Source organism: Cherax quadricarinatus, chromosome 39 (assembly GCF_038502225.1).
Source record: "Cherax quadricarinatus isolate ZL_2023a chromosome 39, ASM3850222v1, whole genome shotgun sequence".
Lineage (NCBI taxonomy): Eukaryota > Metazoa > Arthropoda > Malacostraca > Decapoda > Parastacidae > Cherax > Cherax quadricarinatus.
The window spans coordinates 12,495,680-12,521,284 of record NC_091330.1 but is presented as its reverse complement, the minus strand read 5'-3'; the positions used below and the strand labels follow the sequence as shown (position 1 = coordinate 12,521,284).

The 25,605-nt window shown below is 35.9% G+C and overlaps 1 protein-coding gene across 3 annotated transcripts; it reads left to right on the top strand.

The window, feature by feature from the left end:
• Positions 1-1,122: 1,122 nt before the first annotated feature.
• LOC128696423 (BLOC-1-related complex subunit 8 homolog) lies at positions 1,123-25,378 on the top strand. 3 transcript variants are annotated; one of them, XM_070092383.1, is made up of 5 exons: positions 1,123-1,396; positions 3,399-3,513; positions 5,236-5,413; positions 8,039-8,146; positions 23,122-25,378. In XM_070092383.1, the coding sequence occupies exons 2-5, from the start codon at positions 3,450-3,452 to the stop codon at positions 23,378-23,380; spliced, it is 609 nt and encodes a 202-aa protein (XP_069948484.1). In that variant the 5' UTR covers positions 1,123-1,396; positions 3,399-3,449; the 3' UTR covers positions 23,381-25,378. The 3 variants fall into 3 exon arrangements, with proteins under 3 accessions (XP_069948484.1, XP_069948485.1, XP_069948486.1); XM_070092384.1 differs by lacking the exon at positions 1,123-1,396 and adding an exon at positions 1,403-1,546; XM_070092385.1 differs by lacking the exon at positions 1,123-1,396 and adding an exon at positions 1,569-1,660.
• Positions 25,379-25,605: the final 227 nt, after the last annotated feature.

The window sequence follows — 25,605 nt, the reverse complement described above, 5'->3', positions numbered from 1 at the left end:
CATTCAGCCGCTATGTGATCATAACCATCACACAGTCTACAAGTTCTACGTTGGCCAGCGTAAGTTACGAGTATTTGTGTCCTAAATTCATCTAAGAACACATACGAAGGTATAGGTTGCCTCAGAGTCATCTTTAGGTTAAAACTACCTTCCGGATAACCCACATAAGCCCCTGCCGTCCACTTGCCTGGTTGAGCTACGTGTACAGTTCCAAACTTCCCGAACACACTACGTAGGTCAGCTTCATTTGCCTCGAAAGGCACATTACGTAACTTTACATACGTAAATTGACTCGAAACATCGACCATCTTTACCAGGATGCCCTCGTTAACCTCGATAGCAACATCCTGATATTGAGCAAGTAGATCCTCATACACGTGTGATGACAGCAGTTTCACGAACATTCGGTAGTTTCCATTTAAGGCTACACCGTAAAGGTCGCAATCCTCAATTCCATATGTCTCTCGAATAATCAGAGGCAACAACGTCAACGCCGAATCTTGATTAATTGTACCTCTCAGTAATTCTATGCCGACAGTGTTAATTCTGCGTCTCACCCCAACCACCATTGTGACAGCCTGGCTAGCACTTGCGCCTGTCAGAGAGGAGTAGCAAAAACGTCCACCCTCACCGTCAGCTGGGCGAGGAATGACGTGTGTAATTACGTAGAATAATCCCCCAAAAGTTAAAAGTGACTTATTTCGACAGGGGTGCTTGATAGTAGCATGTCACTGACGTTAGCTAGGTCTGTATACGTTGTACATGTACTTGTAGAATAAAGATGATTATTTTTATTAAAGTGACTTAGAGGACCCCAATGGAAATAAAAAGGACCCCAATGGAAATAAGTCACTCCGTCTGACTTTTTTGGGTTATCCTAGGTTCTCTACACATATGCTGCTATGTATGATTATCTATGTAACTGTATTTGTGTATACCTGAATAAACTTACTTAGAGGTACTGGCTCTATCTGGGTTAAGGCAAAGGAGTCCCTGACCTAACTAGGAACATTTTATTCTCATTTCTCTTGCTGGAAGAAACTTTTTTCTATATAATTCCTTGCTATATCTGGGTAACATATTTTTCCCTGACTCATGAGAGGCAAGGCTCAATAAAGCGTAATCTTTAGTGATCCTTAATAAAAACTGAGAGACTGGAACTTGCAGGGCGCAGCCGCGACGGACAGCTTCCTGTGGTCGTCTGGAGAAGACGAATTTCTAAGCTAAGTGCACGTATCCTGAAGAAGAACTATCATAGAGTGACTCCATTAGGCAGAACCAAAAGGATCATCAGGACGCTGATTTCCACAAACATCTGACGTGACAACGGTCATTAGTGAACCAATCTGGGGAGTGATGTAGTGGAGACAGCATCCATATATAGCTTTAAGAAGAGGTACGATAAAGCTCTTGGAGCAGGGTGGCTTAGCTCTTCTTTTTGATTATAATAATAATAAATCTTGGAGCAGGGAGAGAGTGGATCTAGTAGTGATCAGGGAAGAGGTGGGGCCAGGAGCAGTGAATTGACCCCTGCAACCACAAATAGGTGAGTACTAATCACTGCATAACAGCTCGTGTAGTCGTCAGGTAAGAGTGAAACTAAGGCAAACATGTATCCTGAAGAAGACCATCTTTGTAGCATTAAACGGGAGGAACCAAGGTAATATACATTAATATGGTACCTCAGTGGAACTAAGTTACTTTGTCTGACTTTCTTGGATTAACCTAGGTAATCTACACATATGCTGCTATGTATAAAAATTTATGTAACTGTATTTATGTCTACCAGTACCTGAATAAACTTACTTAAACATCAAGCTACAAGGTTTATGCATCCTGGGAGACTGTAGTAACATCAGACCACAACACTGCAATAATAATGGTAAGAAACAAAAGGGCTTACCACTAAGTCTGTGAAACATGTCACCTAGGTTGAATCTACATAATGTACTATTTTTTTAATTCCCATAACATATGTGCTGTCAAGGCCATTGTAATAATCACGGCTATTATTGAAATAAGTCACTGACTTTTTTTTATAAGGGGTGTTTATCCTAGGTAATTTACACACGTTACCTATGTGCATGTAATAATTTGTGTAACTGTATTTATGTATACCTGTACCTAAATAAATTTACATGGTCTTAATTGGAACTCAAGTGGGTTTGGATAGATTGGGTTTGTTTGGGTTGCATTAGGGTATTCCTGGTTATTTTAGGTTAGTTTGAATTAGGTTGTTTTTCTCAAAATTCTGTTTTTATTTTTATATATATAATAGCTTGCACAACATAACACTGTCTTTAATATAAGACCCACTCAGAACTGTACCATTTAAACTATAGTTTTTTGCCGAAACCTGCTGAGGACAGACATTCGTTTATTACCAAGATGTGAATATTATACATCCAAAACCTAAATGAAAGTTTGCTTAACTAATTTTATAACAATTGTATAAAGTACTTTCTGGAAATAAACAATTATTTTTAAATTTTCCAAAAATTTACTAGCAGCTGAGTTTGCAACTCTTTTCCTGCACATTAAATGAATTCATATGATCTTATCAATGTCAAATTATTCATCAGTCAGATGTCATCTCCAGTATTTCCTACTGATGAAAAGTTCTCCCACATATTAATGTAATAAAACTATCAGAAAGCACTAGCCTAACATCCAAATTTCATCAGTCCTAAATCCAGTGAAAATAAGCCACACTAACTGGCTTTATTTTGGCTTATTCCATATTACTAATTTTTAAATCAATAATCCAAATAGTCTTTTTTGCCACTCCTGTTCTCTTCTATGAAGGTACCATGAAAGTCTGATATACTGATCCAACTGAGTTCATTTGCTAGCCTAAACACTTTTGCCTCTTTCCTGCAGCAGTGATAGATGATTTTCTTCTCATTTATTATTGTAAATAATCATAGGTCATTCCTCTTAGCGCCACTGGTCATCATACGTCATTCATCTTAGCTCCAAGGCTAGTCTTGTAGGCATGTTGTGTGCCATATATTGAGGTGATTATTTTTAATGACAATTTTTAAGATTTTCATATCTGTATTTCACTTCTTTTTTTTTGCCCAGAATACATTTATGCAGTGTGTTCTGTTGATATTCATCATTATATTAAATAGACTTCATATAAACTTTCATTGGTTCAATTTTTAAGAGTTTAATAGTGTTTGTAATTTTTTTCTGTAAAATTTTTATAATTTTCTTTGTACTGTACCATATATGCAATGAAGTTCTGTAGTGTCACACTAATATATAACCTTATTTAGCCTGGTATCTGTGCTCATTTTCATTTTCTGTGGTCAGAGATCTTACAGCACTGAACACAGTATTTTTCAAGTCTTCTGGAAGTATTTGGTTATTGTATATTTTCTTTCATCTTGCAGTTAAAAGTACTGCATTGACGAACAGTTAGCAAAACAGATTAGAGAACCACAATGGCCACAATGTCTCCTCCATATCCTCCTAATGATCCTGATTTGGAAATTAAAGTTAAAAAAGGTATGTAGAATGTTCAAAAAATTTGACTTCTGATGGGAATTTTTTTAGTCATCTAAAAGGAGGAGAGGTTTCTATAAATACTGTACTTAAAATTTGATTAAATTCTTCCATATACTATGTATATTTTTATTATTTTTATAAAGTAACAGTATAGTACAATGGAACTCTCGTTTTCGTACGATCCACATATCATACAATTCAGATTTAGAGCACTTTTTTGGCTGAAATTTTGGTCTGGATTTTGTACCTCCATCCGGAAATCGTATGTATCGTAGGCATCTGCCTGCTCGGGACACTGCTGCGTACGTGTCTCAGTCTGGCTCTGTCACTGGTTGAGTGAGCATTCATCCGAAACATTTCACAATTTTTGTGCTTGTTTATTGATTGCAACTGTGAAATAAGGCACCATGGGCCCAAAGAAAGTTCCTAGTGCCAGCCCTATGGTAAAGATGGTGAGAAACATGATAGAATTCAAGAAGGAGATTGTAGAAAAAATGCGAAAGTGGCGTACGTTTAGCCGAGCTTGCCAGGATGTACGGGAAGCCGAAATCAGCAATCTGTTCCATCCTGGCAAAGAAAGTAAAAATCAGGGAAGCTAAAGTTGCAAAAGGGGTAAATGTGCTAACAAAACAGAGATCACAAACAATTGAAGATGTGGAAAAGTTGTTGTTGGTGTGGATCAACGAGAAACAGTTAGCGGGAGATAATGTTGTGGAGTTGATCATTTGTAAAAAGGCAAGGCAGTTGCATGTGGATCTTGTAAAGAAAATGCCTGGAACGAGTGCTGCTGTTAGTGAATTTAAGGCCAGCAAAGGCTGGTTCAACAGAAGAGTTGGTGGAGGACCACAGGGAAGAGCTAACCACTGAAGAGCTGCAAGACCTTCATCTGGAACAGCAACAGACCACAACTGAGGAAATTGCTTCAGAGGAGGAAGAGAGAGGGGAGAAGGTGCCTTCTTCAGTGATTAAGGGCATGTGTGCAAAGTGGAATGAGTTGCAGACTTTTGTTGAAAAATATCACCCTGACAAAGCTGATACAAGCCGTATCTGCAACATGTTCAGTGACAATACCTTGTCCCATTTTAGGCAAATCTTAAAGAGGTGCCAGAAACAGAGCTCTTGGACAGAGTTTTAGTGCGACAAGGGTCCAGTGCCAGTAAAAAATAAAGAAGGGAAGTAACCCCAGAGATGGCTTTAATACCTGTAGTCCTTATGGAGGGGGATTACCCTTCCAAACAATAACCTCAACTCCCTCTTCCCTCCTTGCCTTCTTCAATACGCCAACAAGAATCTTCAGTAAAGGTATGTAATGTTCATTTATCATTAAAATTAGTCATTTATATTTATTTCTTATTATTTTTTGTATGTACAACTATAGTTATTCTTTAAAAAATGTATTTTTTGTTAATATTTTTGGGTGTCTGGAATGGATTAATTATATTTACATTATTTCTTATGGGAAATATTAATTCAGTGTTCGTACATTTCAGATTTAGACTGACCTTCTGGAACGGATTAAGTACGAAAACTGGAGTTCCACTGAAATTCACCTTCCTGCCTTATGTTAACTATTTCATTTGTATTTTGCATATTTCATTTCATGAATATTATTAGCTAAAAGACTATTGCAAATTATCTTTAGGGGTATCTGGCATTGTATAGGTATTTGCCATGACATGTATTTAAATAATAATGTGAACTTATATCTTCTCTACTCCACAGCCTTGGAGCGTGTCAGTGAAAATATTCACATATCAGCCAATGAGCCTTCATTGGCAGTCTATCGACTGCAGGAGCACGTGCGTCGTGCACTGCCTCCTACTGTTACCCGTCGTCAACATGTCACTGCACTCCATTCACAGCTACAAGGAGCTTGTTATGATGTGGAGTATGCTTTAGGGTACGCAGTTGTATCTCAACCTAACTACAAACAAATTTCATTAATCTGTTTCTTATTTGTACACAGTGCATATTAGTGCCATTTTCTGTTAATTATTGCCTCCTTCAGTCAGTGATTTTTTTTATATTTCAGTAATGCAATATGACCTGCCTTACATTATTTATTGTTTGGAATTTCGTACTCTTCATTATTTATTTGCCAATACAGTATTGTGTGTAGGCTATAAATGAACAGGTACATTGCTGAGTGTGAGCATGGTAATATTTTGTGAAGGGATTCAGGGAAACTGGTTAGCCAGACTTGAGTCCTGGAAATGGGAAGTACAAGTCCTGCACTTTAAAGGAGGGGTTTGGGATAATGGCAGGTTGACTTTTAAACTGTTGTATCCGAGCGCCTCTGCAAAGACAGTGATTATGTATGAATGAGGTGAAAGTGTTGAATGATGATGAAAGTATTTTCTTTTTTAGAGATTTTCTTTCTTTTTGGGACACCCTGCCTCGGTGGGAGATGACTGACGTGTTAAAAAAAAAAATTGCTGAGTAGGTGTTCAAAGCTAATGAAACTGGGTTATTTTGGAAGAGAAAATTAGAACCTTACCTACTCCCATCAAGGGGCCATGATGCTAATGAAGGACTTTTGAGCCAAGGAATCAGAGCTGTTCTGTTTCTCAGATCAAACCTGATTCTGCCTTCCCCCATTCCTCAGGTATTGTATGACCCTTGCATGCTTGGTGCTTCTTCATGAGTATAATACATAGTAATAGTTCTTATTCTCTGAATAAGAGCTTCCTAAGTTTTAAGATGGTCAGAGTGGCAAAGCAACTGATAATTTTAAACTCATGTACTGGGCAAAGCAGTTGATAATTTTGAACTTTAGCTAAAATTAGTGTACCATTCTGAAAATGCAAGTGCTATGATAAATACTGAAAAATTAATCCTCCTAGTAATTTTTTTTTTTTTTTTTTTTTTTCAACAAGTCGGCCGTCTCCCACCGAGGCAGGGTGACCCAAAAAAGAAAGAAAATCCCCAAAAAGAAAATACTTTCATCATCATTCAACACTTTCACCACACTCGCACATTATCACTGTTTTTGCAGAGGTGCTCAGAATACAACAGTCTAGAAGCATACACATATAAAGATACACAACATATCCCTCCAAACTGCCAATATCCCAAACCCCTCCTTTAAAGTGCAGGCATTGTACTTCCCATTTCCAGGACTCAAGTCCGACTATATGAAAATAACCGGTTTCCCTGAATCCCTTCACTAAATATTACCCTGCTCACACTCCAACAGATCGTCAGGTCCCAAGTACCATTCGTCTCCATTCACTCCTATCTAACACGCTCACGCACGCTTGCTGGAAGTCCAAGCCCCTTACCCACAAAACCTCCTTTACCCCCTCTCTCCAACCCTTTCGAGGACGACCCCTACCCCGCCTTCCTTCCCCTATAGATTTATATGCTTTCCATGTCATTCTACTTTGATCCATTCTCTCTAAATGACCAAACCACCTCAACAACCCCTCTTCTGCCCTCTGACTAATACTTTTATTAACTCCACACCTTCTCCTAATTTCCACACTCCGAATTTTCTGCATAATATTTACACCACACATTGCCCTTAAACAGGACATCTCCACTGCCTCCAACCGTCTCCTCGCTGCTGCATTTACCACCCAAGCTTCACACCCATATAAGAGTGTTGGTACTACTATATTTTCATACATTCCCTTCTTTGCCTCCATAGATAACGTTTTTTGACTCCACATATACCTCAACGCACCACTCACCTTTTTTCCCTCATCAATTCTATGATTAACCTCATCCTTCATAAATCCATCCGCCGACACGTCAACTCCCAAGTATCTGAAAACATTCACTTCTTCCATACTCCTCCTCCCCAATTTGATATCCAATTTTTCTTTATCTAAATCATTTGACACCCTCATCACCTCCTAGTAATATAAACATTTAAACAAGAAACCCCCAGAAATATATAGCTATTGAAGGACTGGTTTAAGAGTACTACTGCCCAACTGTTAAAACACAATGTTAAAAGAGCATAGTCACAGGACTTTTACTCTCTATATTATATTGTATAATTTCTTGGATTATCCTCTTAGTTTTTGCAACTTTTATGAAAATATTTTCATAAAGATTCTTCCCATAAAATATATTTTTTTAAAACACCAGCTGTCTTCCATTGAAATAGGGAAACCTTCCCCCCCCCCCCCCCCCCCCCAAAAAAAAAAAGATGAAAAAAATTCACCATGATTCATTCAGTCTGTCTTGCCAGAAGCACACTCACATCACTGTTCTGATAGCCCTCCAGACTACAGCATCCTCACCACTCTTATAAAATATAACTTTAGAAATCTCTATGTATATGGCTGGTAAGTACAGTACATGTATATCAAAGCACTGTTCCAGAATATGGTTGGCATTAATTTTCCCATTTTCTGGAACTGTTTTGATATCCAATTCTTACAAAGCCTGTAGTTTTTTAGTCATGCATTGTGTGACATTTGCATAGAGGGGCAAGGTCTGAGTTAGACATGAAAATTAATTTGAAAATATTGCTGCAATGTGCATTTGAATGAATAATGTTATTCATTTTCTACAGTGCTGTTCGAGTAATGAAGGATGCCAGTGAAAAATTTACTTCACTGCAGGAGCTCTTGAAGAGTGCCATATTTCATCGTCAGCAGCTGAAATATGAACAGACACGCAGGTATGCAACATCAACAGGCTGAAAATTAGTTTATAAATAAATTGCCTAATTTGTGAATACTGTTCATGACACAGTAGCCTTGAAAGTCAAAGGAAAATTGTGAAGGAATGGACTCTTATGATGTTGTTTGGCAAATACTGTATATCTTTCTTTCAACACACCGGCCGTATCCCACCGAGGCGGGGTGGCCCAAAAGGAAAAACGAAAGTTTCTCCTTTTACATTTAGTAATATATACAGGAGAAGAGGTTACTAGCCCCTTGCTCCCGGCATTTTAGTCGCCTCTTACAACACGCATGGCTTACGGAGGAAGAATTCTGTTCCACTTCCCCATGGAGATAAGAGGAAATAAACAAGAATAAGAACTAGAAAGAAAATAGAAGAAAACCCAGAGGGGTGTGTATATATGTGCTTGTACATGTATGTGTAGTGGGACCTAAGTGTAAGTAGAAGTAGCAAGACGTACCTGAAAACTTGCATGTTCATGAGACAGAAAAAAGGACACCAGCAATCCTACCATCATGTAAAACAATTACAGGCTTTCGTTTTACACTCACTTGGCAGGACGGTAGTACCTCCCTGGGCGGTTGCTGTCTACCAACCTACTACCTAGGAAATACTGTATATGATACTGTAAAATAATTGCATACCATTTGAGCACATTCAGGTGGTGTTGTGAAGTAAGTAACAGGCATTCAACTTTCTTCTTTTTAGAGTCTAGTCTATATTGCACCTCTCCCCACTTATGTTCTTTGGACCCCAGAGATCCCAATTTTTGAAGAAAGTTTGTTAAATATTTTGTATTTAAATTGCCAGAGATACATCATGGGAGTTAAATATCATATTTCATAATCTTTTTGACAAAGTTGTATTGTATCCACTTTAAATTTTATGATTATCTTTGATGTTTTATGTCTGTATCAGTCTACAGAGAACATTATAGTCATTTTTATTAGCATTGTGTTCAAAGGGGCATCACCAGAATGCATTCTCCCTTCTTCACACCCTCTCCTTGCTTTTCTTTACTCCTCTTCTCTCCTTCCCTTCCTCCATACTTTTTCTTTCCCTCACATTTTCCCTCTTACACTCCCATTCTTTACACTTTCTCTCCTTCTTCTCACTCTTTTTCCTCCCTTGCATACTTTCCCCTCGCACATTCTCCATTTCACCTCTGAACTCTTCTCCACTACATTTCCCTTTCTCACACACTTTTTTCTCCTTAACTGAAATGTGCTATGATTTTTTTTATAGTATATCAGGTGGTGCCATTTTATACTCCCTCTTGTTCCTGAAGTGTAATGTGACTACTCGGTGTCCTGGTAGTCACATTACAGTATATCATATGCCCAGTATATCATATGTTATGGGGTACTCACTCCCTAGTGCTTCACTGTTAATCCAAGAATATCAAAAACTGGCTCTTTTCAGCTTATGGAAATTTTTTGTAGCAAGAAAGTCAAAGAAATCAATGGGATGTTTAACAAAATATAAAGCAGTAGTTTAAAAGTGTACTCGCCAAAATCTATATGCATTGTTCTCTTCTAAATTACTGGTATATATACGCTGTAAGTATAAATGTAGATCCCCCAGGCATCGTGTCTATATAACTTAAGGTGCCAGGAATTGGAGTACAGATGCTTCAGCCATGAAAGAACATGTATAAGCAAGCCTCATTTTAAAAGGGATGACTAACAGAGGCCAGTGATTCCTGATAAAAAATAAAGATCTGAAAAGGGAGAAATATTTAACCAAAAATCATATGCTAAATACAGTTCCTAACAAAATATATTACACCTACAATCTATAAATCATAATATCTGTACCTGTCTAAGGGCAATGTGTGGTGTAAATATTATGCAGAAAATTCGGAGTGTGGAAATTAGGAGAAGGTGTGGAGTTAATAAAAGCATTAGTCAGAGGGCAGAAGAGGGGTTGTTGAGGTGGTTTGGTCATTTAGAGAGAATGGATCAAAGTAGAATGACATGGAAAGCATATAAATCTATAGGGGAAGGAAGGAGGGGTAGGGGTCGTCCTTGAAAGGGTTGGAAGGAGGGGGTAAAGGAGGTTTTGTGGGCGAGGGGCTTGGATTTCCAGCAAGCGTGCATGAGCGTGTTAGATAGGAGTGAATGGAGACGAATGATACTTGGGACCTGATGATCTGTTGGAGTGTGAGCAGGGTAATATTTAGTGAAGAGATTCAGGGAAACCGGTTATTTTCATATAGTCGGACTTGAGTCCTGGAAATGGGAAGTACAATGCCTGCACTTTAAAGGAGGGGTTTGGGATATTGGCAGTTTGGAGGGATATGTTGTGTATCTTTATACGTATATGCTTCTAAACTGTTGTATTCTGAGCACCTCTGCAAAAGCAGTGATAATGTGTGAGTATGGTGAAAGTGTTGAATGATGATGAATGTATTTTCTTTTTGGGGATTTTCTTTGTTTTTTGGGTCACCCTGCCTCGGTGGGAGACGGCCGACTTGTTGAAAAAAAAAAAAAAAATCTGTACCTAAGTCCAAATGATGCATTTCAATATATCCTGGGGAAATATCCTGGCATTTGTGGCTGAGGCATAATATTTACCAACTGGCAACAGGAATGCTTAAGTCTTACCTGACTATTACAGTTCTCAAAGAAAGCAATAGTATTGCATGTACATTTAGTACATGCAACATACAGGCAGAATTCCCCATTGGTTCCAACAAAATATAATATATGCATCAGATTTTCTTTTATGTTACTTGTGCTTAGTGACAGCACAAGATGAGCACATGGTTCATGCCATGTTTTTTTTTACCCTCTTACAATGCTGAAGGAATTTCAACTCCGTGGAACACCTGTGATATATAAAGTGTGTACAATAATACTCAACAAATAAAAGTCAGAATGATCTGCTATATGGCAAAATGGGAAAATGCATTGAATTTTTGTGTGCAGTGCATGGAGCATGTAAGAATTTAGGAATAATTAGAATTTGACTGACATTGTTTAAAAATTCATCAAATGCACCCTTCTTTGTTAAATTGATTCACACGGGTGCCATGGTCATAGTAACATCTATGTTCCACTTCATTATTGTCTAGCAAGGAGCATCCATTACTGATATTACACTAGAAAGCACCACTCATGGCACTTACAATCATTCCTTTTTTTTTTTTTTTTTCTGAAAGAGAGACCTTAGAACTGGATGAAAATACAATTTTTTGCCTTGTCCATTTATATTAACGAGCAGCAGTGTTACTGTACTGTATACATGGTATGTATAACGTGCAGCTTGGTTTGTATATTAACAAGACACAGTAATTGATGATTAACAAGATTTGGAGTAAAAGTAGATAGTTTGCTAGGAGGGAATGAATGATTTGTACAGTATCTTTTTTTTTTTTTCAAGTCGTGTATATTATACTCTTACGTATACTAGGATCTTGTGAAATATCTGAGGCATGTGGATGTTTGTCTGATGTTAGCTGGTCCAAGTTATCTATGATACTACATAGTGTTGAATATTTCTTGTACCCTTTTTCCTAAATTTTTTTTTTTTTCTGGTGAGTGTATTTTATCTCATGAAAGTGGGAAAATGAGTTATACAGTAGATAATGATGATGGTAATGGTGTTGATTGATAATTATGTAGTTAACTTAATATCATCTGAATCCCAAATTTAATTTAAAGACTATTTTTTAAATATGGCAGGGAGTAGATGGTAGATTACTTGTGGTGCAACATTCTATTTTTTATAACATTTCTTACCCTACAATACAGCATTTAATAGAATATGCATTCTCTGAATGCAAAGAATTCCAATAGAAATTGCTCTTGCTGTCACCATTTACCATATAATAAATGCAATAATTCTACCTTAGTAGATGACACTGAAGAAGTTACAATCAGATATCAACAAGGGCTTCCACTGGGAAACAGAAAATAACGTGATGTTCCACTGTGATAAATTTGAAGTGAGTAAATTGAATATGTACAGGATAAAAGATACAATCATATCTTTTTTTTTTTGTAGAATATAGGGAGCATGTAAAAGAGTCAGGAATATTAAGTGTCAGATGACTTAATACTTAGAGAACATAAAAACAAATTTTGCCCAAATTGGGAAAATGACCTTCTAGATTATGAGAACGTGCTCATATTTCCATTCACTTCAGGTAAGACATTGATGCTAAAAAATATATATATATAAAGATCTTTTTTTCCGCTTAAAACAATGAGTATAATTTTTTGAAGTAGAGATAAGAGAGGGGCCTCATAATCTATTCAGTACATGAAAAATTTTTGAAGTTTAGGTTTGTAGGCCATGGGTAGCAATAGTCTGGCTGATCAGTCAGTCACCAGGAAACCTTGGCCTCAGGCTGCAAAGGCTGGCAAAACTTTTGAAATATTTAGTAGGTATGTTACAAGCACCAAGTTAGAAGCATAACTGCATTTTATATACAGTTAAGACTAGCATGTATGTTTACCACTGGCAAAACAGTAATTGAGTGAATGACTGTGAATGCATTTCCTCTTTTCTGGGGTTGGCCTATCTTGGTGGGAGACAGTCAGTGTGTTAAAAATTAAATTCTGAAACTGAATAAACAATTGGGTGGTCTGTTAACCGTACTTCATTCCAAACTAAACATATAATAGGTAAACTGTAATATTACTATACCTTATTACAGTGTGAAATTCAGTAGGCTAATTTTTACATTGCATAAGGATTTTAACCTGTTGCAAAAGGGTGTACATTTTTGTAACATACATAAAGGGTTTATTAGAGTAAAAATGTTGAGCTATGAACTCATTTGATAACACTGGCCAATAATGGTTTCAATTCATGTTTAAAAACAAGTGTTTCTAACTAATTTTAGGATGTTGAATTCAAATTTGAACTTAAGTTTTGCTCCAGCATGTACAGTAAGAAATAGAATCCCATGGTAAATGATTCACCAAGACATTATGGACATTATGGAAAAGAGATATCAGGAAAACCTGACAATCAGTTTGGTGGCCGGCTATTGCTTGACACTGGTGCAGGAGAGCCATACTGAATACCAAGTGAAAAATCCAAAAAATGTAATGTAAATATGCTTGTATGACTGTATGGAACTTTCTTATTTTTGTTATTCATATATATATATATAATGAATCTACATTAAGGAAGATTAATTTTGTCATTGAATCACATTAATGTCCATGCATAATATAATGCATTGTTAGGTAACATATATCATGAGGTTTTCATCCTTAATTAACAGAAATACTGATTATAAGATTTCAAAAAATTCATACATGATAAGAGACTAAACAAGCTCAGATTGTTTAGTGCTGAGCTGAATAAAAAGCTAAATTTTGTTGGCTAGTGTAATTTATCAACATTGAGAATATGGAAGTAGAATGTTAACAAAAATTACAGTTAACTCATTTGAAATAGATTATAATGCAGTACATCAAGTGACAAGTTTGTTTTCACCTGGTTAAATTCATAAAGAAATTTTTCATTTGCATATTTATTGTGAATAATTTCTTGGGTAAAAAGTTTGCACAGTTTTGAAGATTAATTTTGTTCAACCTTTCTTGAAACTGCACTGTATTAGGAGTAACAAAGCATTAAACTTCAGAATATCCTTTTATTATAAGTAGTAAATTTTTTTACCATTGGAAAAAACTGAACTACATATATATGGATCTGATAACTCAGTCCACAAATCAAGGTTATTTATCATTGTTATTCTCATTTTTGTAGGTGTGGTTCGGTGGTGGCTACAAACAGTGCATGTGATTCTGTGAGTAGGTTATTCATACAGGACAATTTGCAATAATAAATCAGCAATATAAGATTTATTTCTTATATTTGAAGTGGCATTTCATTAATCGCAAAATTAATAAATTTAATTGCTGTGAAAGCTTGAGCATAAGTGTTTTTATTTATTTGCTTTAATGGCTTTTATTAAAGTAAATAAATTAATAAATATATATATTTATTCATTTATTTATTTATATGTACATATACATAGAGTACTCTATATATGTATTAGTACTATCTGTATGTACATAAACATACAGAGTACTAATACATACACACCATTGTGAAAATACTGTTTAACAAAAATACCCAAATGCTTTTATGTACTTACACAAATCTTCAGAGGAACTAGAGAGAAGAATCAAATGTAGCAAATTTGTGAGATGTTTGAATAACAGTTGGTAACGATAACTTGGTGAGCCCTACGAGGGACATATGGAGGAGGAGGAGGGAAATAGCCTAAAGAACTACTCGATCCCTTTGCACTGGTTAAGCGATAACCACTTGCTACTAAAAAAAATTTTCTCAGTTGTGTTACGTGATACTCTGTATTGGGTTGACTTCATATATATTACTGTAATCTAAAACAGGAAAATCTGGCAAAAATTGTAAAAAAACATTGATCTCACATGTGTCATTTCAGTTATTAACCCTTTCAGGGTTGGTAGGCCCTCTCCTAAACTTGTTCTCAGGGTCAGAAATTTTTTGAAAAAAAAAAAATTATTTTTTCTTATGAAATGATAGAGAATCTTCTCCTGATCATAATGACACCAAAAGTATGAAGTTTGATGGAAAACTTGGGGAATTATGCTCCTGCGAAGTTAGCCGTCTCGACAGTGTTTATGCATTGGCGATTTCGCCCACTTTGAGCCATATTTTTGGCCAATTCCAATGTACCAGTTGACAAAAATCATAACTGTTTCACTAGAACTCCATTTTTTTCTATCGAATGAGTACAAGAAACCACCCATTTACTGATTTCAACTATCAAATAAAGTGGTCAGAAATTAGTAATTTTGCCAATTTCACACAAATTTCAAAAGATGCCAATTTCCAAATAGAGTCCAGAATAAACAAGACAGACATTCCTAGCACTAAAATAACATTTTTTCTGTTCATTAGTCACGTCCCCAGGCCTCTTACATATTGCTTTCCACTTTGAATTTTTATTCTCACAAAAAAAATAGAAGATTTACTGTTATGCAGACTACTGCATTAGTGTAGAAATGGTATAAATAATATTGGTGCACTTGTGAAAGAATATTAGATTCACCAGTTGACGTGTTTTGGACGCTTGGTATGATTTGTTTAGTTTTGAACTTTGGCAAAAATCGAACATTTCTGCTACTTTGAGCTCAATTTCAAGGTACTTTTCATTGTGAAACCAATTAAAATCATCTCAATTTCTGTAATATGTCTTCCATTCTATAAAATGAGACCAGGAAAACTAGAATACAACCATAAATAGTATACGAAAATAAACTGCAAAGTCACTGTTTTAAAGCAAAAATGTGGTCGGAGTTTTTTTCTCATGCACTGTGTGCTTCAGGATTTTTTTTATACTGTGCACACTGACCACATAGACCCATTCTTTCATATGTAGGCCTACCAGCTTTCTCTCGCTAGATTTGAAGGCGCTAGAATTTATGCGTACTAGTATGGCACCAACCCTGGCGTGCAAGGCATACTAGTACGGCACCAACCCTGAAAGGGTTGAGGCATTTATTCTATTTTACTTTAGTGTGAAATAAATTCACAATTTCATATTCTTTTTAATACCAATATTGTCTGGAACTACTAAAACTTGAAAGACACTCTCGACAGTAATGATAATATAATATTTAAAGATCATTAAACTTAGTAAACAAATAATATTTTCGCAATCAAGAACATTCTAGGGGACACAATTTGCAATTAAGTTTTTTTAACACTGGTCATTTCTCACTGACATAGGGCGACCCAAAAATGAGGAAACAAGTTCTTCGTCACTCATTCAATCCCTGTCTTGCCAAAAGAATGCTGACATCATAGTTTAAATGGCTTTCTGAATGGCAACATCCTCATCTATACTTTACAGTACAGGCACTACTTTCCACCTCTAGAACTCAAGACTGGCCAACTGGTTTACTCTGAATCCCATCATAAATATTACCTTGCTCACACTTCAGTAGTGTGCAATTAATATGCAAAGAATATACTAGGGGAGGACACTGATATATGTAGTGCAGAACATGTTAGAAGACAGGAGATACAGTGCAGTATGATTCTGAACCTTCTGGAGACATTAATTAATGTATTTGTGCACAACATGTAAGGAGACAATGCAGAACAAGCTGAATGTATTGGGGGAACAATTAGTGATTAATATAATGCAAAACATACTACAAGGTAAATTAATATACAGTGCAATATAATAATGAACATGATAGATAATAATTTTTTTTTTTTTTTTTTTTTTTTTCAACAAGTCGGCCGTCTCCCACCGAGGCAGGGTGACCCAAAAAAGAAAGAAAATCCCCAAAAAGAAAATACTTTCATCATCATTCAACACTTTCACCACACTCACACATTATCACTGCTTTTGCAGAGGTGCTCAGAATACAACAGCTTAGAAGCATATACGTATAAAAATACACAACATATCCCTCCAAACTGCCAATATCCCAAACCCCTCCTTTAAAGTGCAGGCATTGTACTTCCCATTTCGAGGACTCAAGTCTGACTATATGAACATAACCGGTTTCCCTGAATCCCTTCACTAAATATTACCCTGCTCACACTCCAACAGATCGTCAGGTCCCAAGTATCATTCGCCTCCATTCACTCCTATCTAACACGCTCATGCACGCTTGCTGGAAGTCCAAGCCCCTAGCCCACAAAACCTCCTTTACCCCCTCTTTCCAACCCTTTCGAGGACAACCCCTACCCCTCCTTCCTTCCCCTATAAATTTATATGCTTTCCATGTCATTCTACTTTGATCCATTCTCTCTAAATGACCAAACCACCTCAACAACCCCTCTTCTGCCCTCTGACTAATGCTTTTATTAACTCCACACCTTCTCCTAATTTCCACACTCCAAATTTTCTGCATAATATTTACACCACACATTGCCCTTAGACAGGCCATCTCCACTGCCTCCAACCGTCTCCTCGCTGCTGCATTTACCACCCAAGCTTCACATCCATATAAGAGTGTTGGTACTACTATACTTTCATACATTCCCTTCTTTGCCTCCATAGATAACGTTTTTTGACTCCACATATACCTCAACGCACCACTCACCTTTTTTCCCTCGTCGATTCTATGATTAACCTCATCCTTCATAAATCCATCCGCCGACACGTCAACTCCCAAGTATCTGAAAACATTCACTTCTTCCATACTCCTCCTCCCCAATTTGATATCCAATTTTTCTTTATCTAAATCATTTGATACCCTCATCACCTTACTCTTTTCTATGTTCACTTTCAACTTTCTACCTTTACACACATTCTCAAACTCATCCACTAACCTTTGCAATTTTTCTTTAGAATCTCCCATAAGCACAGTATCATCAGCAAAAAGTAACTGTGTCAATTCCCATTTTGAATTTGATTCCCCATAATTTAATCCCACCCCTCTCCCAAACACCCTAGCATTTACTTCTTTTACAACCCCATCTATAAATATATTAAACAACCATGGTGACATTACACATCCCTGTCTAAGACCTACTTTTACCAGGAAGTATTCTCCCTCTCTTCTACACACCCTAACCTGAACCTCACTATCCTCATAAAAGCTCTTTACAGCATTTAGTAACTTACCACCTATTCCATATACTTGCAACATCTGCCACATTGCTCCTCTATCCACTCTATCATATGCCTTTTCTAAATCCATAAATGCAATAAAAACTTCCCTACCTTTATCTAAATACTGTTCACATATATGCTTCAATGTAAACACTTGATCTACACATCCCCTACCCACTCTGAAGCCTCCCTGCTCATCCGCAATCCTACATTCTGTCTTACCTCTAATTCTTTCAATTATAACCCTTCCGTATACTTTTCCTGGTATACTCAGTAAACTTATTCCTCTATAATTTTTACAATCTCTTTTGTCCCCTTTCCCTTTATATAAAGGGACTATACATGCTCTCTGCCAATCCCTAGGTACCTTCCCCTCTTTCATACATTTATTAAACAAAAGTACCAACCACTCCAACACTATATCCCCCCCTGCTTTTAACATTTCTTTCATGATCCCATCAGTTCCAGCTGCTTTACCCCCTTTCATTCTACGTAATGCCTCACGTACCTCCACCACACTTACATTCTGCTCTTCTTCACTCCTAAAAGATGGTATACCTCCCTGGCCAATGCATGAAATTACCGCCTCCCTTTCTTCCTCAACATTTAAAAGTTCCTCAAAATATTCTCGCCATCTACCTAATACCTCCCTCTCCCCATCTACTAACTCCCCTACTCTGTTTTTAACTGACAAATCCATACTTTCCCTAGGCTTTCTTAACTTGTTTAACTCCAAAATTTTTTCTTATTTTCATTAAAATTTCTTGACAGTGCCTCTCCCACTCTTTCATCTGCTCTCCTTTTGCACTCTCTCACCACTCTCTTCACCTTTCTTTTACTCTCCATATACTCTGCTCTTCTTATAACACTTCTGCTTTGTAAAAACCTCTCGTAAGCTACCTTTTTCTCTTTTGTCACACCCTTTACTTCATCATTCCACCAATCACTCCTCTTTCCTCCTGCCCCCACCCTCCTATAACCACAAACTTCTGCCCCACATTCTAATACTGCATTTTTAAAACTATTCCAACCCTCTTCAACCCCCCCCCCCCACTACTCATCTTTGCACTAGCCCACCTTTCTGCCAATAGTCGCTTATATCTCGCCTGAACTTCCTCCTCCCTTAGTTTATACACTTTCACCTCCCTCTTACTTGTTGTTGCCACCTTCCTCTTTTCCCATCTACCTCTTACTCTAACTGTAGCTACAACTAATAATGATCCGATATATCAGTTGCCCCTCTATAAACATGTACATTATTTTATATTCAGAAAACAGGTATTAAATTTCAGTGGGTCATACAGTGTTAATTAATTAATACTTAACTTGCTGATGGATATGATTAATATAGTGCAAAACAGGCTAGGAGTAAAATTAACAATTCATGGAACAGATCATTCTAGGAGAAACAGTAATTAATGTAATAATAGACATGCTTGAGAGGCCAAATAATGTAGAATGCAGAAAAGGCTAGGGGGGAGCAAAAATAATGTATAAAGTATGATAATGAAAAATATTCTAAGGGAAGGGGACATTAAATTGAACATTATTGAAGCAACTTTCTTAACCTCTTCATTGTCAGAAGACCCAGAATTAAAAGTGCTTTAATACAGCATTAAAAAAAAAATAATAATCCGAAATAGTAGAGAATCTTTTCCAGGAGGTAAATGACCTCAAAAATACGAAATTTGATGGAAAACTTAAAGAATTATGCAGGGAAGAGGCTTGCAGTCTGGGTGCAGTTTATGCCTAGGCAGTTTTGCCCACTTTGGGTCTTATTTTAAACCAATTCTAATGCTCAATTTGACAAAATTTTTAGCTATTTCACTAGTATTCTTTCAGTTCTATTGATTGAGCACAAAAAACTGCTCATTCAATTATCAGAACTACTCTTTTTAAGTGCACAGAAGTTGGTAATTTGGCCAATTTTAAACAGAATTCAAAAAGTCAGATTTACAAACAGTCCAAAATAAACACTGTAGACATTCAAAGCACTACATCTTCAGGCCTTTCCTATACTATTACACTTACCTACAATTTTGAATTCATCATCATACAAAAAAAAAAAAAGGTAGGTGATTTATCTATTTCTTGTATAACTAGGGATGATTGATCATGGTTTACTGTGTCCCAATAATTAAATTAGACCTGGTAAAAACCATAAAATAGATAGGGGTATAGGAGGGCCTTTCTCATTTTCAGGAAAATTTGCAAAATTCTAATATTTCCTCTAATTTGAGACCATTTTCAAGCTACTTCTGGTGCTGAAACCAATCAAGATCATTTCCACTTTGGTGGCATGTCTTCATTCTATCAAATACCAATAAAACCATAAAAAATATCCTAGAAAACACCTGTTTTAAACCAAACAAAAGGTCAGAAGTTTGCTTTTCCCATCATTCACTGCATGAGGCAGGATTTTTTTTCTGCTGTGCACTCTCACTGAACAGACTTATTATCTCACGTCTAGGCCAAAATTTACCGCTCAGAGCTTATCTGAGGGAACTGAGCTCGAAGCGTATATCTAAGAAAGCAACCCTAGTATCAATAACATAGCTCTATGTATGAAAATGAAAGGGCTAAATTGAAAAATGTGCTTTACTTTGTTGATATTTCTTAAATTATGGCCAGTACAGGAATCAAATTCAAAATGGGAATTGACACAGTTACTTTTTGCTGATGATACTGTGCTTATGGGAGATTCTAAAGAAAAATTGCAAAGGTTAGTGGATGAGTTTGGGAATGTGTGTAAAGGTAGAAAGTTGAAAGTGAACATAGAAAAGAGTAAGGTGATGAGGGTGTCAAATGATTTAGATAAAGAAAAATTGGATATCAAATTGGGGAGGAGGAGTATGGAAGAAGTGAATGTTTTCAGATACTTGGGAGTTGACGTGTCGGCGGATGGATTTATGAAGGATGAGGTTAATCATAGAATTGATGAGGGAAAAAAGGTGAGTGGTGCGTTGAGGTATATGTGGAGTCAAAAAACGTTATCTATGGAGGCAAAGAAGGGAATGTATGAAAGTATAGTAGTACCAACACTCTTATATGGGTGTGAAGCTTGGGTGGTAAATGCAGCAGCGAGGAGACGGTTGGAGGCAGTGGAGATGTCCTGTTTAAGGGCAATGTGTGGTGTAAATATTATGCAGAAAATTCGGAGTGTGGAAATTAGGAGAAGGTGTGGAGTTAATAAAAGTATTAGTCAGAGGGCAGAAGAGGGGTTGTTGAGGTGGTTTGGTCATTTAGAGAGAATGGATCAAAGTAGAATGACATGGAAAGCATATAAATCTATAGGGGAAGGAAGGCGGGGTAGGGGTCGTCCTCGAAAGGGTTGGAGAGAGGGGGTAAAGGAGGTTTTGTGGGTAAGGGGCTTGGACTTCCAGCAAGCGTGCGTGAGCGTGTTAGATAGGAGTGAATGGAGACGAATGGTACTTGGGACCTGACGATCTGTTGGAGTGTGAGCAGGGTAATATTTAGTGAAGGGATTCAGGGAAACCGGTTATTTTCATATAGTCGGACTTGAGTCCTGGAAATGGGAAGTACAATGCCTGCACTTTAAAGGAGGGGTTTGGGATATTGGCAGTTTGGAGGGATATGTTGTGTATCTTTATATGTGTATGCTTCTAGACTGTTGTATTCTGAGCACCTCTGCAAAAACAGTGATAATGTGCGAGTGTGGTGAAAGTGTTGAATGATGATGAAAGTATTTTCTTTTTGGGGATTTTCTTTCTTTTTTGGGTCACCCTGCCTCGGTGGGAGACGGCCGACTTGTTGGAAAAAAAAAAAAAACAGGTAGTATAATAATGTGTAGTATTGTATGATATTTATCAATGATTTTTGGTGTTTTTATTGAAATATTATGCTAAGCACTTCAAATATGTGTCAAAATATTCAGTATTTAGCTTTCATTTCAATTTAAAGTTATGTGAAATTAAGCGTACAGTTTCTATTTTTATATAATATAGGAATTGTATTGTAACGTATATAAGTTTTTAGATTCTTTCAAATCATGTTTTTTTCTTTACAGCTGTTTTATGAGTTTTATTATATTTTTTTTTACAGTGAATTTTTTCACTCATTGTTTTAAAAATTATTTTTACTGTGTTCAGATCAGTGTTTATATAATTTTTTATTCTACAAACAGATCGTTATCTTTATTTACAGTATAAGTTCTTGTTTAATTTGTTTTATTTTTTTGTATTCAGTTGAACATTTATGCTTTTTGTGTCTAGTATTATTTATTACTCTCTCTCTGGCATGTTTCAGACCAAAATAGCTCCTATCTGACCATTTAGTTGCACCCAGATTGTATGATGTAAGTAAGATTTTTATTTTCCCACATACCAGTATATCATAACTGTTTTATCTTCGTTTCATTTTTGCCCTCCTCCTCCTCTTGGTTTCCCCTTGCTATGGTGCGTAGATGTTAGGAAGTGCCAGACATAACATTCTATTTGTGATTCTCTCTGTGGCTATTTTATAGTTAAAGTTTGAATGTGCATTGACTCCTTTACTCCAAATGTAAATGTGGTAAATGAATTTTTGGTACAATGGTGCCAAGGCATAGATTTTTTTTCCCCTGTGCTGTGGTATATTGATTAAATTTCTCACCTTGTTTAGCATTTAGTACTGTACTCATTACTGAATGCATTCAGTATTTATGTTTTTAAGAAGCAATTTTTCTGTGTCGTATATTCAGGAGATATACTCAAATATAGGCATAATCACTCCCAGTAGAGAAATGCTGCAATACAGTATAGTGCTAATTAGTCACTGTATCCAGTGTTTTTGTTCACTGATATCTCCACCAATACTTTCATAGCAATATGTAGTGTTCACTGTGTATGCAGTGTTACTTGTAAAGTGATAAATTCATTATTACTTCGTATACAGTATACTCGCATCATAGGTTAACCAGTACAAGTGTTAACTTTACTTACTAACAAGTATATTCACTACCACTTGTCAGCTGGCATAATATAGTTGCTTTACATTAAACACCTAAGATTACATTTCGAACACTTCTTGAGTATACCTACTGTGTATGATGACATATTGAAAATGTATAACCAAATCTTACTGTGGGGTAAACAAGTGTCCAAGTAATACATTAATACTTCTTAAGTGCATTATTTGATATTTATTTGTTTATTTTTTTAAGTGCCTTGAATGTGGTTTACAATACTGCACTTTAACTAATGAAAGTTTTGTGATGCACAATAGATAGATGACTGTAAATGTAAATATGTGTTGTTAATATTGCAATTATTCATGAATACTACATTATTTATAAAAAACTATTGAAAAATTTCAACTGACTTCATTTGATAATCTTAGTACAGTACAGTACTGTACACTGTTTTTATTTTCATCTTTCGTTTGTACAGAAAGCAACGGGAGCCGAGCATGTACAAGCGCCTCTCTTCCCACATCACTTCCATCGACCTTCCTGACCTTCCCGACCTACCGGATGCTTTCAGGGAAACTGCCTCTCGTGTTGAGTCAGCCCTTCAACATGCCAGAAGCTCATATGAGAGTCACACTCGCAAGGAAAAGGAGAAAGGAGATAAGAAAGATGGAGATAAATCTGAAAAGAAAGAGAATGAGAACATTGATGATAAGGAAAAGAATGAGGACTCCAGTTAGCAGCATGAAAGCCTTCTAATAAGTGAAAACCAGAAAAGAGTACTTTAGAAGTGATTAATTTCATTTTTTCTTGAAATACTGTAATTGTTGTTGGATGGGTAACAAGTGATTTTGAAATTCAGATCATTTCACATTATTATATTTTTTGAAAAAATTAATTGTTTTAATGTTTGACAAAATGTGGCAGTAATGGATGAAATATTTTGTACTTATATTGGCAATGGCAAGTAAAGAACACATACTCTGTTATCCTTGTAAATTATGTTGCTATTCTTAGCATTTTTTCTTTCTTTCCCATTGTTAGATCATCTTTATTATGGTATCATTATTTTTATGATACTTCCTTGGTAAACAAACTAAATTCATGGGAGAGCCAAGTCCTGCATTCTCTTAATAACTGTACTAGACACATAAAGTGATTTGATAAAATTTGCTCTCACATTTAATATTTATTGATTTATTTATATAAGACAAACACTTGCTCAAGCTTATATAGAATAAAAAAATATCTTGTCACTGTCGTATTTCATAATACTGTATTTGTACCAGAAAATGTAAAGGTAGTTATTGCAAAGTGAATTATAAATATTGCCAATCTTCAATGATGCCATCGAGTGTATTTTTCATGTACTGTATTGATTTTATAATTGAATGGTGTACCTTAGTTGCTTGATCTTTATAATTGCTAGTTGATTCATTGATACTTTCATTTTAGTACAGTTGTGCTCACTAGGCAAACGCCACTTGTGATTCCAGGGGACATGTCCAATTGTTGTACATAGGATAAAATTTAGGTAGTACTTCCAAAGCATATAACGAGTCTAATTCTGTACCTAAAAATAATTGGCACAAAATTTCAAAGCACACTTAAAAATATAGTTAATTGCTTTTGAAATCCAAGTGTACGAATGTCTATGTGAAATTAACTAGAAGGAATTGGTATTTGAAATCTCATTTTGAAATAAAAATAATACAGTAAAAAGTGGATAATACGAGTTAAGAGTTTCTATTTTGACCGCCCAAAACTTCTTTGACTGTAAAGCTGTCAAGGGAATAGATCAATAATTTTACAAAAACTATATTATGGTGTCAAGGGCATAGATAAATGATTTTTCAAAAACTATCATTGAACTGACATAAATTATCAACCACTACTTAAAAAAAAATAATTTTCTAGCTGTAGTAATGTTTTGAAAGTCAAGTCTTCCAGAAGAGAAAATTCCAGTAATAGCTAATAAATTAGCAAGTTATGACAGTGGCTAGAACATCTAAGCTTAGAATAGAAATGAGTACAGTATCTGTATTTATATAATTTATCTGTACTACAGTGTGCATTTGGAAACTGTGGATTAATTATCTTCATCTTTTCAAGAATATATGGCCAAGAAAATTAATTTTGTAATAAGAGCAGATGACATGGGAATACCGTCTGCTGTTATGATTCCACTTGCTGCTTGTGTCTGTCACTACAAAATTCATTTACTCTTTCAGATTACTATCATTGTACCTCTGCTTGTATAAATGTGTACAGTATTTGTAGTGTAAAATGAAAATTACATTTTAAAATCCTGTTCATGTATGTACATTATGAAACAATATAGTTTATGAACACTGCTGTGTTCCTCCCTTAAGTCAATGTGACCTGACCTGACTAGGTTGGGTGCATTGGCTTAAGCCGGTAGGAGACTTGGACCTGCCTCGCATGGGCCAGTAGGCCTTCTGCAGTGTTCCTTCGTTCTTATGTTCTTATGAACATTAAGGTATTTAAACCATACCACAGGCGGGGATAGAACCCGCGATGGTTTGTTTGCAATCGTGTCATTACAATTTCGTGAGTCATTAAGGTATTTAATCTGTGCTCCATGGATCTCAGACAAAAATGCTCATGTGATTAACATATTTATGAATATAATATTTATTGCATAACTATTCATTGCTGTTATTTTAGAGTTAAAATTTATTTAAATTCTCTAATAATGCATAAAACCTTTAACTGAATTTAGTTTTATTACAGTTTATCCTTAGGATTTGTTAAAGTCTTTTTACTAATGATAATATGCTAAATCCTTTCTTAATTCTAATACAGTCTTCAGAATTAAAATATTGTGTGGCAGTGAATTAAAGCACAATACAGTATTTTGTAAAAATGATGATAATTGCAGTAAGCAAGAAGAGAGACATCACTGAAATCCAATTTGTCCTAAGTAACCGAGCTCTTTGCCAGA

Bases quoted from the DNA above. Each gene is read 5' to 3' on its own strand.
- LOC128696423 (XM_070092383.1), top strand. From the start codon at position 3,450: ATGGCCACAATGTCTCCTCCATATCCTCCTAATGATCCTGATTTGGAA. The intron at 3,514-5,235 runs GTATGTAGAATG...TCTACTCCACAG, and splicing joins GGAAATTAAAGTTAAAAAAG to CCTTGGAGCGTGTCAGTGAA. The intron at 5,414-8,038 runs GTACGCAGTTGT...CATTTTCTACAG, and splicing joins GATGTGGAGTATGCTTTAGG to TGCTGTTCGAGTAATGAAGG.